Source organism: Carassius auratus, unplaced genomic scaffold, assembly GCF_003368295.1.
Source record: "Carassius auratus strain Wakin unplaced genomic scaffold, ASM336829v1 scaf_tig00033244, whole genome shotgun sequence".
NCBI lineage: Eukaryota > Metazoa > Chordata > Actinopteri > Cypriniformes > Cyprinidae > Carassius > Carassius auratus.
In genome coordinates this window covers 61851-78627 of record NW_020526062.1, presented here as the reverse complement: position 1 = coordinate 78627, position 16777 = coordinate 61851, and the positions used below count along the sequence as shown (strand labels likewise).

The window sequence follows — 16777 nt, the reverse complement described above, 5'->3', positions numbered from 1 at the left end:
ACTCTTTTCTAAATAAAATCACCCATCATAAGGTAAAAAACATTCTTTAAAAATATGACATTGATATCTTTATTACCGGCTGAGTAAGATCATTTCAAAGATTGAAATCCTATGGTAATATGATAATAATAATGGTTGAAATCAAACTTTAATGCTTAACTTTAATTTTGAGACTTTAGTCACAGAGGGTCACATTTATCCTACATTTGTTTTACTTTAATTTCATAATGAGGACATTGTATAATGTACCTTAAGTTGTTTATATGTTTGACTTGTTATATGTATGACTTTTACTTTAACAGTATGTAAACATTTAGTTTACTTCAGAAACATTCTCCAATGCATAATCAGTATGTGAATATATAGTGAAGAAAAATGACTCCTGCTCCCTGATCAGAGCATGTGATTTACACCATAAACACTAAAAGTCATTAACATAACTGAATTTAGCGTGTAGTTCCCAGAAGTAGTGAGATAAGGTAAGATGTTAAGTCAAGTCAAGTCACCTTTATTTATATAGTGCTTTAAACAAAATACATTGCGTCAAAGCAACTGAACAACATTCATTAGTAAAACAGTGTCTCAATAATGCAGAATGATAGTTAAAGGCAGTTCATCATTGAATTCAGTGATGTCATCTGTTCAGTTAAATAGTGTCTGTGCATTTATTTGCAATCAAGTCAATGATATCGCTGTAGATGAAGTGACCCCAACTAAGCAAGCCAGAGGCGACAGCGGCAAGGAACCGAAACTCCATCGGTGACAGAATGGAGAAAAAAACCTTGGGAGAAACCAGGCTCAGTTGGGGTCAGTTCTCCTCTGACCAGACGAAACCAGTAGTTCAATTCCAGACTGCAGCAAAGTCAGATTGTGCAGAAGAATCATCTGTTTCCTGTGGTCTTGTCCTGGTGCTCCTCTGAGACAAGGTCTTTACAGGGGATCTGTATCTGGGCTCTAGTTGTCCTGGTCTCCGCTGTCTTTCAGGGATGTAGAGGTCCTTTCTAGGTGCTGATCCACCATCAACCATCAAATAGGATCAAAAAGGATCTGCAGCCCGCAGTTGATTTTGATATTCTAGGTATTATCAAATTGCCTGAGTTTTGAGAATGCAGCAGGCATGGAGGATTTTAATGTATCAAGAGCTCATTCAAATTAGGGCTGTTAAATTTTTTTTTTTTACATTTTGAATATTAGTCGAATTAAAAATAAAAATCCACATTCATATGCAAAAACGTTGTATTCCATTCTAATGCTTTTATTAAACGTGCATTAGTAATATTTAGCTTGATGTGCCCTCTTTGGCATCAGAGAAGAAGACAAAAGCTTCCCTTCACCCTAACTGAAATTACGATTTTAAATTCAAATATAATTCGAATTTTAATAATATGTTAAAAAAATTTAATTTAGTTTTTCAGCCATTTTGACAGCCCTAATTTAAATACTGAGGTGCTAACCCAGTCAGGGCTTTATAAGTAATAAGCAATATTTTAAAATCTATACAATGTTTGATAGGGAGCCAGTGCAGTGTGGACAGGACCGGGCTAATATGGTCATACTTCCTGGTTCTAGTAAGAACTCTTGCTGCTGCATTTTGGACTAGCTGTAGTTTGTTTACTAAGCGTGCAGAACAACCACCCAATAAAGCAATAGTCTAACCTTGAAGTCATAAATGCATGGATTAACATTTCTGCATTTGACATTGAGAGCATAGGACGCAATTTAGATATATTTTTGAGATGGAAAAATGCAGTTTTACAAATGCTAGAAACGTGGCTTTCTAAGGAAAGATTGTGATCAAATAGCACACCTAGGTTCCTAACTGATGACGAAGAATTAACAGAGCAGCCATCAAGTCTTAGACAGTGTTCTAGGTTATTACATGCAGAGTTTTTATGCCCTATAATTAACACCGCTGTTTTTTCCGAATTTAGCAGTAAGAAATTACTCAGTCTATAATTAACTAGTTCTTTGGGGTCAAGTTGTGTTTTTTTGATGAGAGGCTTAATAACAGCCAGTTTGAAGGTTTTGGGGACATATCCTAATGACAATGAGGAATTAATGATAGTCAGAAGAGGACCTATGACTTCTGGAAGCACCTCTTTTAGGAGCTTAGATGGTATAGGGTCTAACATACATGTTGTTGGTTTAGATGATTTAACAAGTTTATACAATTCTTCCTCTCCTATAGGAGAGAATGAGTGGAGCTGTTCCTCAGGGGGTCTATAGTGCACTGTCTGATGCGAAACTGTAGCTGACGGCTGAATGGTTGCAATTTTATCTCTAATAGTATCGATTTTAGAAGTAAAGTAGTTCATAAAGTCATTACTGCTGTGGTGTTGGGAAATGTCAACACTTGTTGAGGCTTTATTTTTCATTAATTTAACCACTGTATTGAATAAATACCTGGAGTTATGTTTGTTTTCTTCTAAAAGAGAAGAAAAGTAATTGGATCTAGCAGTTTTTAATGCTTTTCTGTAGGACAGGTTACTTTCCCGCCAAGCAATACGAAATACCTCTAGTTTTGTTTTCCTCCAACTGCGCTCCATATTTCGGGCTGCTCTCTTTAGGGTGCGAGTATGCTCATTATACCATGGTGTCATACTGGTTTCCTTAACCTTTCTTAAGCGTAAAGGAGCAACTGTATTTAAAATGCTAGAAAAGAGAGAGTCAATAGTTCCTCTTTTCAGTAACTCGAGCTGCGTCGAAGCGCTACTGGGAACGCGTCTAGCATGAGCGACTCTGAATATCATAATCTTCTTCAGCTCTCAACGGAGGCAGTCGCATTTCTTTTCTCTCCTCCCTGACTTCCCTGCTTCGCCTGTGTCTCTTGTCTCATCTACTTTGTGAGACTTTCTCTGCACTGCTCTCCTAAACTGGAATATGGATTTGATTAATTGGTCTCTCAACGCAATTGACACCATCTTCTCGATGAGAAGCTTGGGTTTGGGGGAACCTGACTGCCCTGCCGGAACATTCGCAGCTAGCTACACGATGGACGCATGGGCGAATTGGCGGGTGTGTGGTGGCTCTTTCCGTGGAAGACATTGAAGACATCTACCTATTTGGAACCATGATAACAGGTCTTCTGCTGATTGGATTAGACGGGAACAGCTGTCCAAAGACTCATAAGGCTGCCAGTCATGATCGAAGCAGTGGGCAGAGTGGTGAGATTGAGACTTTTTTAACCGCAATATGAATAGCATCATGAAGAAGCTCACGGCTTTGGAAAGGAAATTGGAGAATTTGGAGACCAAATGGACAATGAACAATCATAGTGACCGTGAAATGGAATGCAAACAACTCAGTGCCCTCTGAGGGCCGGTCTGCTAACCCTGCCAGAGTTCCAGGGTGCAGCGGCCTCCAGCGAGCGATGTCCTCAGTATTTTCCGCCCGCGTGTGTAGCGGAGCTGAGATGCTCGCCGCCCCTTCGGGGGCCTCTTACACCAGAGTTCAGTCTTGAGAGACTGATTCCCTTAGTAGATTATTTAGCAGCGAGGAAACTACTGCCAAATGTATCTCAATGGGTCCTGCGCAAAGTAAAAAAAAAAAGCTACCGTATTCAGTTTGGCTCTTCACTGCCGAGATTCAGTGGGGTTACTCCGATGTAAGTCGGCCCCGAGCAGGCTCTGGTTATGGAACAAGAAGTGAAAACATTATTAGGGGAGGACGCCATTGAGGTGGTCCCTCCTCAAGACAGGGAGTACGGGTTCTACAGCCGGTATTTCATAGTTCCTAAGAAGGATGGGGGGTTGCGTCCGATCATAGATCTGTGGGTCTTAAATCGATCAGTTATGAAACTGAAGTTCAAAATGCACGATCATGCATGATGTAGCTCAAATTATATTTGAGGACTGGTTTGCACAATAGATCTCAGAGATGCATACTTCCACATATCCATCCTTCCACAACACAGGAAGTTTCTGAGGTTCGCTTTCGGGGTGAAGCTTACCAATATCGAGTACTTCCCTTCTGCCTTGCATTCTCACCCCGCACATTTACGAAATGTGGAAAGAAATGCAGTTCTGGTTCCTCTGTGCATGGAGGGCATCCACATTCTCAATTATATCGATGATTGGTTGATTTCAGCTCAGTCAGAGCAGATCGAGATGTCGTTCTCGCACATATGGGGGAGCTGGGTTTGAGACTGAATGCCAAGAAGAGTCTACTTTCTCCGTCAGTAGTATGGGATTCGAACGCGATGCAGGCACGTCTATCCCCTGCTCCTATCAAGTCGATCCTCATCTCAGTCAAGAGAGTCAAAAAAGGCCAGTCACTCACTGTCAAACAATTTCAGAGATTGTTGGGTCTGATGGCAGCTGCGTCCAACGTGATACCTTTTGGCGTGCTGTACATGAGACCCCTACAGTGGTGGCTCAAGACCAAAGGATTCTCCCCGAGGGGCAATCAACTTCGAACTATGAAGGTCATGCGGCGTTGCCTCCGTGCCTTGACCATCAGCTTGACCCAGCTAACTGCCCAGTTGGTACAGTTCTGGAGTTTCTACAAGCCAGGCTCTCTGCAGGGTTGACCCACTCAACTCAACGTTTTTAGGTAGATATAACCGTAATATTCAGGTACAGAAATACCACAGAAACAAAATGATCTATTTAACTTTAAAATAGCACTGGTTGGGCTTCATTGTATGGTTTATTTAGATTGCGGTCTCTAACCTTAACGGTTAAACACAAGTTTTGTTTCTTAACTCTTTACATTCACCTAGCCTATAAACAACAGTGTATAAATCATTTTGAATGCATTTGGTTGTTTACACCCATCAAGACACAATACAACTTCATTCTGTATTCTTCATCCATTCTTTTCCTTGCGTTGCTCTCTGAACCCTGCTATAAGAGCTCATGCAGCTCTGTTTGAAATGTACATTGTGTTGAGTTCACAATTTGTGACATGGCAAAAGGATGATAGTACATTGATGAGGCATCAGTGTCTATTAAATTATTAATGAGACCACGTGTTTTTATCCTATAAGAAGACACTTTGCTTAATCCTTGTCCTTGAGCAAGACACCTAACCCCAGCTGCTCCCGACGAGCTGGATGGTGCCTTGTATGGCAGACACCGCAGTCGGTGTGTGAATGAGTGTGTGAATGGGTGAATGTGAGGCAAGTTCTAAAGCGCTTTGGATGGCCATGTGGTCTGTTGAAAGCGCTATATAAATGCAGTCCATTTACCATTTACAAGAACCTTTGTAAGATGTACATTTTTACACAATTGTACTTGCAAGAGAAAAAGTTTTAGTTTCTAGTTTTGTTTGGTTATTAGAGGAACAAAGTTCAGAAACCACAGAAAAAAAATTAGAAGAGGACATTGTTGTTCCAGTTCTTTTGGGGAAATGAAATATGTGTTTTGTTAAAGTGAGGGAGTTATGTGTATAAAACAACTCTATAATAATAATAATAATAATAATCCCTTACATTTATATAGTGCTTTTCTAAGCACTTAAAGCACTTTACATTGTCAGGGGTATCTCCTCATCCTCCACCAGTGTGCAGCATCCATCCAGCCATATTGTGTGAGAATGCTCTCCACACACCAGCTTACTGGTGGAGGGGAGACAGAGTGATGAAGCCAATCAGCAGATATGGGGATTGTTAGGAGAGGTATTACCGGTGTTGTCACACATTGATTAACCGGTGGGAAATTTTCCTCACTGCAGCAACTCTAGTTTCAAGGGTAACTACTGCATTTCTTCTGTTCAGTGCCATCTGCTGTCAGACAGTGAAAGTGCACTTGGCTTTCCTTCAGAGCATCTCTCATGCACTCCACCATGCGCTTCTCATCTGTGCTTGTTTACATCAGAGTCCACATCTTTTGACCAGCTGATGGGAAAATTATTCCTAAAAGGCATTCAGAATTCTGTATAATTTGTAATAAATAATTGAAGTGCCCATGATAACAATATTGTGCATGTTCATTATCGTGATATATCACAGTACTGAATACCAGCACATTTCTAGTTATGATAGCATCGGCTCATTTTCTGTAGTTTCTGTAATGTTCGTGTCATCTCCTGCTGCTTCAATAGGCACATTTCCATTGTGTTAAACTTTGGCAATATTTTGTAAATGTTGATAAAGCATTGCAATATGATAGCATTTACATTAACTGATGTTGTGCAATTTAAACGTAATTTTTTCCTTTCATGATAAGGCATGCCAATGCATTTTGATGGGATTTGGATGGATTTTGGCTACAGTAGCCATTATATTTAATCAAAGGAGGTTTATCTTTACAGATGCAGTGTGGAGAGCAGCGAAGCGGGGATAAACACAAGCATTGACTAGAGTGGCCATGATTAGAATTAATTAATTCCCCTGCTCTTTCATTTACATTAACATTTATTCATTTAGCTGGGGCTTTTATTCAAAGTGACTCACAAAAGATGAATACCAAAAGAACAGAATGACAGCTTATCGTTCATATGATTAGCTGTCTGTTAATTCCCTGACCATTACATCTGATGTTGTCGTTGTCACATGTAGTCATGTGTAAACTTCCTCGTTTTTTTTGTTTCCCTGTTGTAAAATGATAAAGTAATTATAACCGAAACCATTTACATAAAAGTCTTGTTTATATTCCAGGGTGATGTGGAAGGTAGAAAATACTTGTGTTAAACTATATTCAATACTCAGCAAGGAGTTTGTAGGCTGCTCTCCCCACACATCAAATTCAAACCCGATTCCAAAAAACTTGGGACACTGTTCAAATTGTGAGTAAAAAAGGAATGGAATAATTTACAAATCTTAAACTTTTATTTTATTCACAATAGAGTATAGATAACATTTCAAATGTTGAAAGTGAGACATTTTGAAATGCCATTCCAAATATTGATTCATTTTGGATTTCATGAGAGCTACTCATTCCAAAAAAGTTGGGACAGGTAGCAATAAGAGGCCGGAAAAGTTAAATGTACATATAAAGAACAGCTCGAGGACCAATTTGACACTTATTAGGTCAATTGTGAACATGGGTTATAACATTGGGTATAAAAAGATCCTCTCAGAGTGACAGTGTCTATCAGAAGTCAAGATGGGCAGAGGATCACCAATTCCCCCAATGCTGTAGGAAAAAATAGTGGAGCAAAACTGCAAAGAGTTTATCATCATCTACAGTGCATAATATCATACAAAGATTCAGAGAATCTGGAACAATCTCTGTGTGTAAGGGTCAAGGGTCAAAACCATACTGGATGCAGTGATCTTCAGCTCTTAGACGGCACTGCATCACATACAGGAATGATACTGTAATGGAAATCACAACATGGGCTCAGGAATACTTTCAGAAAACATTGTCGGTGAACACAATACACCGTGCCTTTCTCCTTTACCAGCTAAAACTCTATAGGTCAAAGAAGAAGCCATATCTAAACATGATCCAGAAGCGCAGGTGTTTTCTCTGGGCCAAGGCTCATTTAAAATTGACTGTGACAAAGTGGAAACTGTTCTGTGGTCAGACGAATCAATAAAGAGGAAGATGTGACAAAGAAGACCTAAGACAGTTGAGCAGCTAGAAGCCTGTATTAGACAAGAATGGGACAACATTACTGTTCCTAAACTTGAGCAGCTTGTCTCCTCAGTCCCCAGACGTTTCCATACTGTTAGAAAAGAAGAGGAGATGCCACACAGGGGTAAACATGGCCTTGTCCCAACTTTTTTGAAATGTGTTGATGCCATGAAATTTTGCCTTAAAAAGATAAATTTTCTCAGTTTAAACATTTGATATGTTATCTATGTTGCATTCTGAATAAAATATTGACATTTGAAACTTCCACATCATTGAATACAGTTTTTATTCATAATTTGTACAGTGTCCCAATTTTTTTTGGAATCGAGTTTGTACATCAGCAGTTATACTCTAACAGAAATCAGTAAGAAATGTCTTTACTTCATGTTTTCCTGATTGGCTAAAGCATAGGTAAACATGATGCATGATGAATGAATGATGCATTTATATAGTTCTTTGTGTATAATTGTACACCCAAAGCGCTTTACAATCATGTGGGGGGGGGGGGGGGTCTCTCCTAAACCACCACCAGTGTGCAGCATCCACTTGGATGATGTGACGGCAGCTATAGGCAAGTTACAGATGGAGAGGAGAGAGAGACAGAGCCAATCAGGTGGTTAGGGATTTTTATGAGGTCATGATTGACAAAGGGGCAACCCCTACTCTTTACAAGAAGTGCCATGGGAATTTTACTGACCACAGAGAGTCAGGTTCTCGGTTTAACATCTCATCTGAAGGAAGGGGTTGGTTGACAGTATAGTGTCCCCATCACTACACTGGGGCGCTAGGACCCACACAGACCACAGGGTGAGCGCCTCCTGCTGGCCTCACTAGCACCTCTTCTAGCACCAACCTAGTTTTCCCAAGAGATCTCCCATCCAGATACTGACCAGTCTTAGCCCTGCTTAGCTTCAGTGGGCAACCGGTCTTGGGCTAGACGGTGATATAGCTGTGGTCATGAAGTGTAAATGTTGAACATTTTCTGTTTTTATAGATATTTGTGATTTAAATCTTTACAGTATTCACTCTCCCTCGTTTCTGTTTGGTTCTAGATCTGGGAGTTTTACCTGCAAACACATGTCAGATTGCTGTGTGATTCATCTGGTATTTATATAAACATCCCTTTGTGTTCCTCTTATAATTAACTTGATTATATATGAACTATATTTAGAGTAGTTTAGTCTTTTGATCAAATCTAGTGAATGGAGTTATTCAGTTTCTTCAAATGTTAATTAAAAAATGAATGCTTCTTTCCTAAATATGTTATATAATATGAATTAAAGGCATTTTGTAAATAGTCATTCCTCTTGTTTTAAGGGGTTGAGTCTCCTGCTGCTGCTTTAATGTATAAAATAATCTGTCAATGTACCCATACATTCTAGTAAAATGGATTTAAAAGTGTCTGGCACAATTTATTTCTGTCTATTTTACTGAAAGCCATCTAACACATATCTCTTTCTCACCCCTGCAGATGATTTTTTAGTTCCCAGATATGTCTATATTCTATAATCTATCAAAATGCTTCTTGTCCTCTTCATGAACATTGTGCTTTGTATGGCAGCATGTAATAATGCAGAATATGAAATTAATGGAGAGTGTTGCCCAATGTGTGATTCAGGTAAGTCCAGTATGAGATTTCTCTTCCCTCAAACCCAGAATAGATGCAGATGAACTCAGACACTTAAAGAGTCTTTTTCATTATCATTCATTATTACTGATGAACAACTGTAATATGCTCTTAATATAATCTTTTGTGTTTGGACTGATGTGTTAAAAGTACACCTCCACCAAAATATAGTACATCGTTTTATTTCTGAATGTCATTGGACATTCGATTCTTCATTATAAGTCACTTATTTGACAGCTATTATTGTAGTTACATAATCCCCAAATAGATTTCAGGGTCTAGGTTAGTGGTTTCTGAGACGGATGATGGTTTGTAGTAGGGCTAGGCAATATGCCCTAAGATTTATTTCTCAATAAATCCGATTTACGATTGTAATCATCCCCCCACCCCCTTAAAATCAATATTCAGATGACAAAGAAATTGTTCAAGACATGTTTTAATGTCATTCTTTATTATTTACAAGTCAAATTTATAACAGACAATATGCTAAAAAAAATAGTATTACCTTAATGCTAATTTTTATAATTATTTCTTTTTTTTATACTAGCCCATCATGCATCTAACCTTCCAAGTGCACAATCAGCGTTAAGAGCTATTCAGATTAAATTACAAAAATCAATTATTTGTAAATAGAGCAAACACTAAGTGTCTACACTGGACACAAGAGTTCTCTTGCCGTGGCCCATCACTGAGTTTTGTCTTTTGTCGGATCACACCACTTGTGTCCGGTGTAGACCTGCCGTGAGTTCATTAATGGGTTATGTTATAGCCCTGCTTATTTTTTAATGAAATATCTGTATTAACTGCATGATTGTATCATCATTTATTTACTGCCATGTGAGCCACAAAAGTAAAGCTTGGTGAGCTGCACAATGAGTAACACTGCTGCAGGTTGCTTTTTTGGCAAGTGTGCTTATGCTGCCATGGTCTTGTTAATTTCGTAGGGCAAAACATCTCTCTCCCTTGGCAGCGTGTCTCTAGTGCAAACGTGCTGGGCGAGGATTGAGCCCATTCTCAACTATGAGAGTCCTGAGTGGAGCGTCGGCAGATGTTAAAAAGAAAACCAATTTTCATTCAAACAAATCGATGTAAACTCGATAAAATCGATTTATTGCCCGGCCCTAGTTTGTAATCACTGATCTATCATCATTGCATTAAACACAACATGACTCCAGTCTAGGGTTGAGTATTGATTCAGATTTAGTGACGTGACATTCAGCCAAGTATGGTGACCCATGCTTAGAATTCGTGCTCTGCATTTAACCCATCCAAAGTGCACACACACACATACACACACACACTGTGAACACACACCCAGAGCAGTGGGCAGCCATTTATGCTGCGGCGCCTGGGAAAATTTTACTAATTTATTTCACTTTGATTCTGATTTAAAAACATTTTTAAATCAAAACTCTTGTCAAGTTGTTCAGCAGATGAACAATATTGAATAAAAAGTCAATATTGGGATTGTTTAGAAAGATGTTATTCAGATTAATTAGAAAATCTATGTACCCAGCGTTATTACAGTCTGATTACTGGTTTTATTTATTTATTTTATTTTTTTCAGTATTTATTCTGGGCTATTTCCTAAATCAGGAAAAAAAATATTTATTGGTCAAGTGTGCACGAGCACACGGGATTTGTTGTGGCGTTAGAAATGTACTTAACATAAAATCAAGATACAGAACATAAGAAACATAAGAGAAACAATTATTTAAATTTATAAGCCTACAGGGTTTATAGAAATAAACAGACATACAATAAATACAACATATATAGTTGCTTAGGGCATGTATAAATAATGAATAACAAATGTGTTGCCTTTTTTTATTATTATTGTCTAGGAAAGCGAGTTTATAAACACTGTGATGAGTTCACCAGCACAACATGTGATTCATGTCGCACAGGGACTTACACTCATATTCCTAATGGATTAACAGAGTGTCTGCCCTGTTCTGTGTGTGATACGAGTGAGTAAAACTTTTTCATAGTGGGTCCTCATGGGTTCATATATATTGTATTTATTTTCTCCAGCTGACTTGTCATTGCCAGGTTTTCTACAATTGACTCATTAGTTTTCTTTCTTGTTGAAGGTAATGGGCTGAGAGAAAAGCAGGCATGTACAGTAACATCAGACACAGTGTGTGGACCTCTTCCTGGTTATTACTGTATAGACTCGCTCTATAACTGTAAAAGAGCCAAGAAACATTCATCCTGCTCACCTGGACAATACATCAACCAAACCGGTCAGTCTTTTATCAGTCCAGCAGCTTTAATATACATCCATACAAACTGAGAGCAATAACTCTGATTGTATTCATATTCAATAAATCAATTATGGAAATATGCATGTTGCTTGTCTTTTAAAACCACCTGAACAAATCTACTAAATTATGATCAGGCTGATAGACACTGAATGATGATGTGATCGTCTGTGAGACTGTGTTTATTGCTCATGTACTGATGCTGTGTGTTTAATTGTATTTGTATAGGAACAGAGTTCAGAGATACAGTGTGTGATCACTGTCCTGCTGGTTCATATTCAAATGTTACATTCTGCATATTGCATACAGAGTAAGTATTAATATTAAAATACTGACACCTTAAATTAAAATTTTTGTTTTTTTAATTGCTTCTATAATTTTTTTCTCAAGAGATATATTTGTAGCTAATGTTAAGTTCTGTATCTCTCTCTCACAGCTGTGAATCTCTAGACAAGACAACTATCAGAGAAGGAACAGATACGACTGATGCTGAGTGCAGTGATAGAGTATCTTCATCTTTACTGACAGTGATTCTGAGTGTGTGCGGAGTGTGTTGTATTGTTATAATTGTAATTATTGTACAGAAAAACATTAAGGAAAAAAGAGGATTAAATCAAGTTCCAACCCAAGATTTGGCAAATTTACAGTGTCAACAGGAAAATAGTTCCAGCAATGCAAGAGAACAACAACAGAGTCATTTTCCAGCTGAAGTCAGTTCGATTCAGTGAAAGTGACATTCAGCCAAGTATTATGACCCATACTCAGAACAACCTTTTGATTGGGAGTCCGACTCTCTAACCATTAGGCCACGACTTCCCCATGACTTCTTTTCAGTGATGTCATCCACCAGTTCAGCTCTCGTCCGAAAAGTTCTACAATCAGTCAAGTGTCCTGAACTACGAAAACCAAAGGAACCAAACTTCCATTTATGACAAATATAGAAAAAACCTTGTGAGAACCAGAGAGAGCTGCTCATACCCCAACCAGCCCAGGGGCCTGTCAACTCTCTGCTCCACAATCTCTCCTGGAAAGGATACCCTCGGAGGGGTCATGATTTCAGTCTATGTTCCTGTCTTGGTTTTTTGTGGACTCTTATTTTGAAGTTTTCTTGTTCCCCATTGTTTCTGTGCTCCTTTGTTCCTTTGCCCATCTTGTTAGTTTCCATAGTAATTGATTAGCTCCTCCCTTCTTTACCTCCTTATCCTGTCTTTTTAAGATCCATTCAGTTCCTGCCCAAACTGCAGAGTATTGTTTACTGTGGGTGTAGCAGAGGAGGGCTGTGACATTGCAGTAATGCAATTGCATTCAAGTTTGCTGATTGCTACTCCAGAGATTCAATCCTTGAACATTCTGTTAATCCAGTTCCTGTCAAAGAGTTTCCTTTTGAACTGTTTGTCCTGTTTCAATTGAGTCTGTCTGTGAAATTTCTACAAGTTTAGTTTTAGTCAGTGCACCTGGTTTTGATCTGTTTGCCAGTCCAAAGTGAGCCTGCTTATGAGCTGTCTATCCGTTCAGTGGTTACAAAGGAAATTGATGAACTCCCTTGAGTTCCTTGCCTCGGTCCTTGGGACAATGAATTCTCTGTCTGTGTTGCCTGTCTCTGCATCTTCTAGCAGATCAAGATCTCTGTCTGCTCCACCATGGAGAACTTCTGCTCTGTCTACTCTGCCGTGGAGGCCTTCTGCTTCATCTACTCTGCCGTGGAGGCCTTCTGCTTCATCTACTCTGCCGTGGAGGCCTTCGGCTTCATCTACTCTGCCGTGGAGGCCTTTTGCTTCATCTACTCTGCCGTGGAGGCCTTCTGCTTCGCTGTGTAGAATCCTCAGACCCGTCTACTTTGCTGGGGTAGTCCTCTGCTCCGTCTGCCCCACCCTGATGGGCTCCTGTTTCGTCTGCTCCACACTGTAGGGCTCCAATGCTGTTTGCTCTGCCCTGGTTCCCTGTCTCGCCAGATCCACCGTGATGCCCTGCTCTGCCTCAGTTCTTGGTTTCTCCACTTCAGTACCGCCTCTCCCTATATGCAGAGTACGCATTTCGTGTTGTGGGGGACCAACTCCCAGGGCAGTACCATCCCAGTTGCTCAAAAAAAATGAATGAAAAAAAAGAATATATATTTATATTAACATATACATATATGTAAATAAACATTTAACATGAAAATATATACATAATTATTAAAAAAAGAGAGCGGGTGGTTTTACCTTTGCTGCGGGCTGGAGTGGGCGGTCAGAAAATGTTGTTAAAAATTCAATAAATAAATGATCAAATTCAATAAATATTAATCTAACAAATTTCATGGATAAATTTAATTTAAAAGTTATCTGGAGAGTTAAACACCCTAATGACATAGCCTTCATGGAGTAATAAGTCAGTTTGTAATCTATCCAGAATAGACTATTGGTTAATTTCTGAAAGTTTTAATAAAGATAGGGTCAAAGTTGATATTTTACATACTCCTTTAACAGATTATAAAGCCATCTATATAAATGTGAACCTGCACTCCAATGTACTGCACTATGGTTCCTTTATGGCCAAAAGTAAACGAGCTGAAGAAATTAGAATAATAACAAGGATAACAAATTTGTCTCAGAGATATCCAGACTCTCTTTTAGAGGATGAAAAACTAGAAATGGCTGAGTTATCAATTAAACTAGATGATTTGTATAAGAAAAAAGCTGAAGGTGCCTTTATTCGTTCCAGAATAAAAGTGACTTGAAGCCAAGAGTAACAGAAAAAAATCTAGCTTATGATGTTTTGTTACTTTCGTCCCAACCGATGGGGTCAAAAGTAACAATGTGCAGCTTATGTTCAAACTGAAATTATACTGAAGTCTTTCTACATTTCTACAAAATACCACCTGGTATTGATAGACCACACTTCTGAGTTACTTGCCACAGCAGAAATATATCTCTGTCTACAACTCTATCTTTTAAAATGATGTTTTTCTGAAAAAAAAAGGTAATTTCGCCCCTGCTCTCCCTACTGTAATTTTCTATAGTTGAGAGGCTTCATGAGGTGACAAGAGCAGAAGGTCATCAGTGTACAAGAGACATTTGATTTCTTTGCCCTCGAGGGTCAGACCAGGACAGTGGACTTCTCAAGTGCTGATGCCAGTTCATTAATATAAATATTAAACAGAGTCGGGCTGAGGCTACAGCCTTGATGCACTCCTTTATTCTAAAATAATCAGGCTGTCTGTCGTTGATTTTGACACAGTATTTGTTTACATTGTATGTCTTTCCTTCCATTCTGATTTGAATTAATGTGTGCCAAATGTGTTCTTGTTTTATTTGATGAACATTTGTTTGTAAAACGTGTGGAGTGTGTAATTGTGATTTGGAGTTCTCATAATAAATCCAATTTGACAAATGTTGAAATCTTGTGTTGGATGAACTGAATTAATCTGTCACTGATGATGGAGCAGAATAGTTTTCCGAGGTTACTGCTCTCTGTGATGCCTCTATAATTATTTGGGCCATACTTCTCACCTTGTTTAAAAATGTGCGGTTATTGCATTCTCTATCAGGTCTCAGGAAAGTGTCCAGATTTTAATAAGAGACAGAATGATTTTAGGATAGCAACTTCCAGCTTGGGTGTAACGTTTGATCAGGCTCCAGTCCACCAGAGGGAGCCTTCACCTGAATATTGAACTCTGCCATTTCCTGTTCCTGCCACATCATTTCCTGTCTTGTCATTTCCTGTCACCCTGTATATAAGTCATTTGTTTGCACAGTCCTTCGTTAATGAAGTTTTCAAGGATCTCTTGAATCAGTATGTGATTGTCTACATAGACGATATCTTGATCTACTCTTGCTCCATGGAGGATCATATCTCTCATGTAAGAACTGTGTTGTCACGCCTACTCCAGAATGGTCTTTTTGTCAATGTTACAATGTTTCATGTTACATCAATTAAGTTCCTGGGATACAATATTAGCCATTCAGGAGTTGAGATGGATGACATCAAAGTAAAAGCTGTCACGGACTGGCCCACACCCAGCACTGTTAAGGAGTTACAACGATTTCTAGGATTTGCAAACTTCTACCGTAGATTCATCCGTGATTTCAGTACCATAGCTGCACCTGTCACCTCACTACTTAAAGGAAAATCCAAGAAGTTAGTATGGACAGAGGCAGCTATTTCAGCAATCAATAAGCTCAAGTCCAGTTCCACCACAGCTCCCATTCTTAAGCATCCAGATCCTAAACTTCCCTTCATCGTCGAGGTTGATGCCTCCGACTGTGGAATCAGTGCTGTCCTCTCTCAGCGTCATGGAACACCCGGCAAGTTACACCCTTGTGCATTCTTCTCAAGAAAGTTAACTCCAGCCGAAAGAAATTACGATATTGGTAACAAGGAATTATTATCCATCAAGGCCGCTCTTGAAGAATGGAGACACTGGCTAGAAGGCACCCTTCATCCCTTTCAGGTCATTACAGACCACAAAAACCTAGAGTATATCAAGAATGCCAAGCGTTTGAATCCTCGTCAGGCAAGATGGGCACTCTTTTTCACTCGGTTCAATTTCGCAGTCACATACCGTCCAGGGAGCAAAAATAGTAAGGCAGATGCATTGTCACGTATCTATGACTCTGCCAATTCACAGATGAGACCAGAAACCATCTTACCACCATCCATCATCATTGCACCCATCCAGTGGGACATTATGGAAGAGATTCAACATGCCCAACACGAAGAGCCATCCCCTCCAGAGTTCCCAGCTGGGAAAATCTATGTTCCAACCAGTCTGCGTAACAGAACCATTCAATGGGTTCACACATCCCCTGCTTCTGGACACCCTGGAATTAATCGCACCACGGCTTTGGTCAGAAATTATTTTTGGTGGCACACATTATCTGCAGATGTCAGTAACGATGTACGTGCTTGTCAGATCTGTGCTCAGTCACGAACACCTCGACAATTGCCTGCAGGACTTCTAGAACCGCTACCAATTCCCCAACGGCCCTGGTCACACCTGTCTATTGACTTTGTCACTGATCTGCCTAACTCTCAAGGATTCACCACCATTATGGTCACCATTGACCGCTTCTCTAAGTCTTGTCGTCTCATTCCATTGAAAGGAATACCCACTGCCATGGAAACTGCCCAAGTCTTGTTCAATCAAGTATTTAGGATTTACGGACTACCAGATGATATTGTGACTGATCGTGGGCCACAGTTCACATCCCGTGTTTGGAGAGCTTTTTGCAAACATTTAAACATCAACGTCAGTCTCACATCTGGCTATCATCCTCAAGCTAATGGTCAAGTAGAGCGTCTTAATCAGGAGATTGGGAGATACTTGAGATCACATTGTAGCCATGAACAGGAGAAATGGAGCATATTCCTCCCATGGGCAGAGTATG

General features: G+C 39.4%; 1 protein-coding gene across 1 annotated transcript; it reads left to right on the top strand.

Moving 5' to 3' along the window:
- The first annotated feature begins 8645 nt into the window (after positions 1-8645).
- LOC113081147 (tumor necrosis factor receptor superfamily member 14-like) lies at positions 8646-14257 on the top strand. Its single transcript, XM_026253193.1, has 5 exons — positions 8646-9138; positions 10992-11117; positions 11241-11393; positions 11640-11721; positions 11848-14257. Exons 1-5 carry the CDS (start codon positions 9039-9041, stop codon positions 12137-12139), a joined length of 753 nt encoding a protein of 250 aa, XP_026108978.1. The 5' UTR covers positions 8646-9038; the 3' UTR covers positions 12140-14257.
- The last annotated feature ends 2520 nt before the right edge of the window (positions 14258-16777 follow it).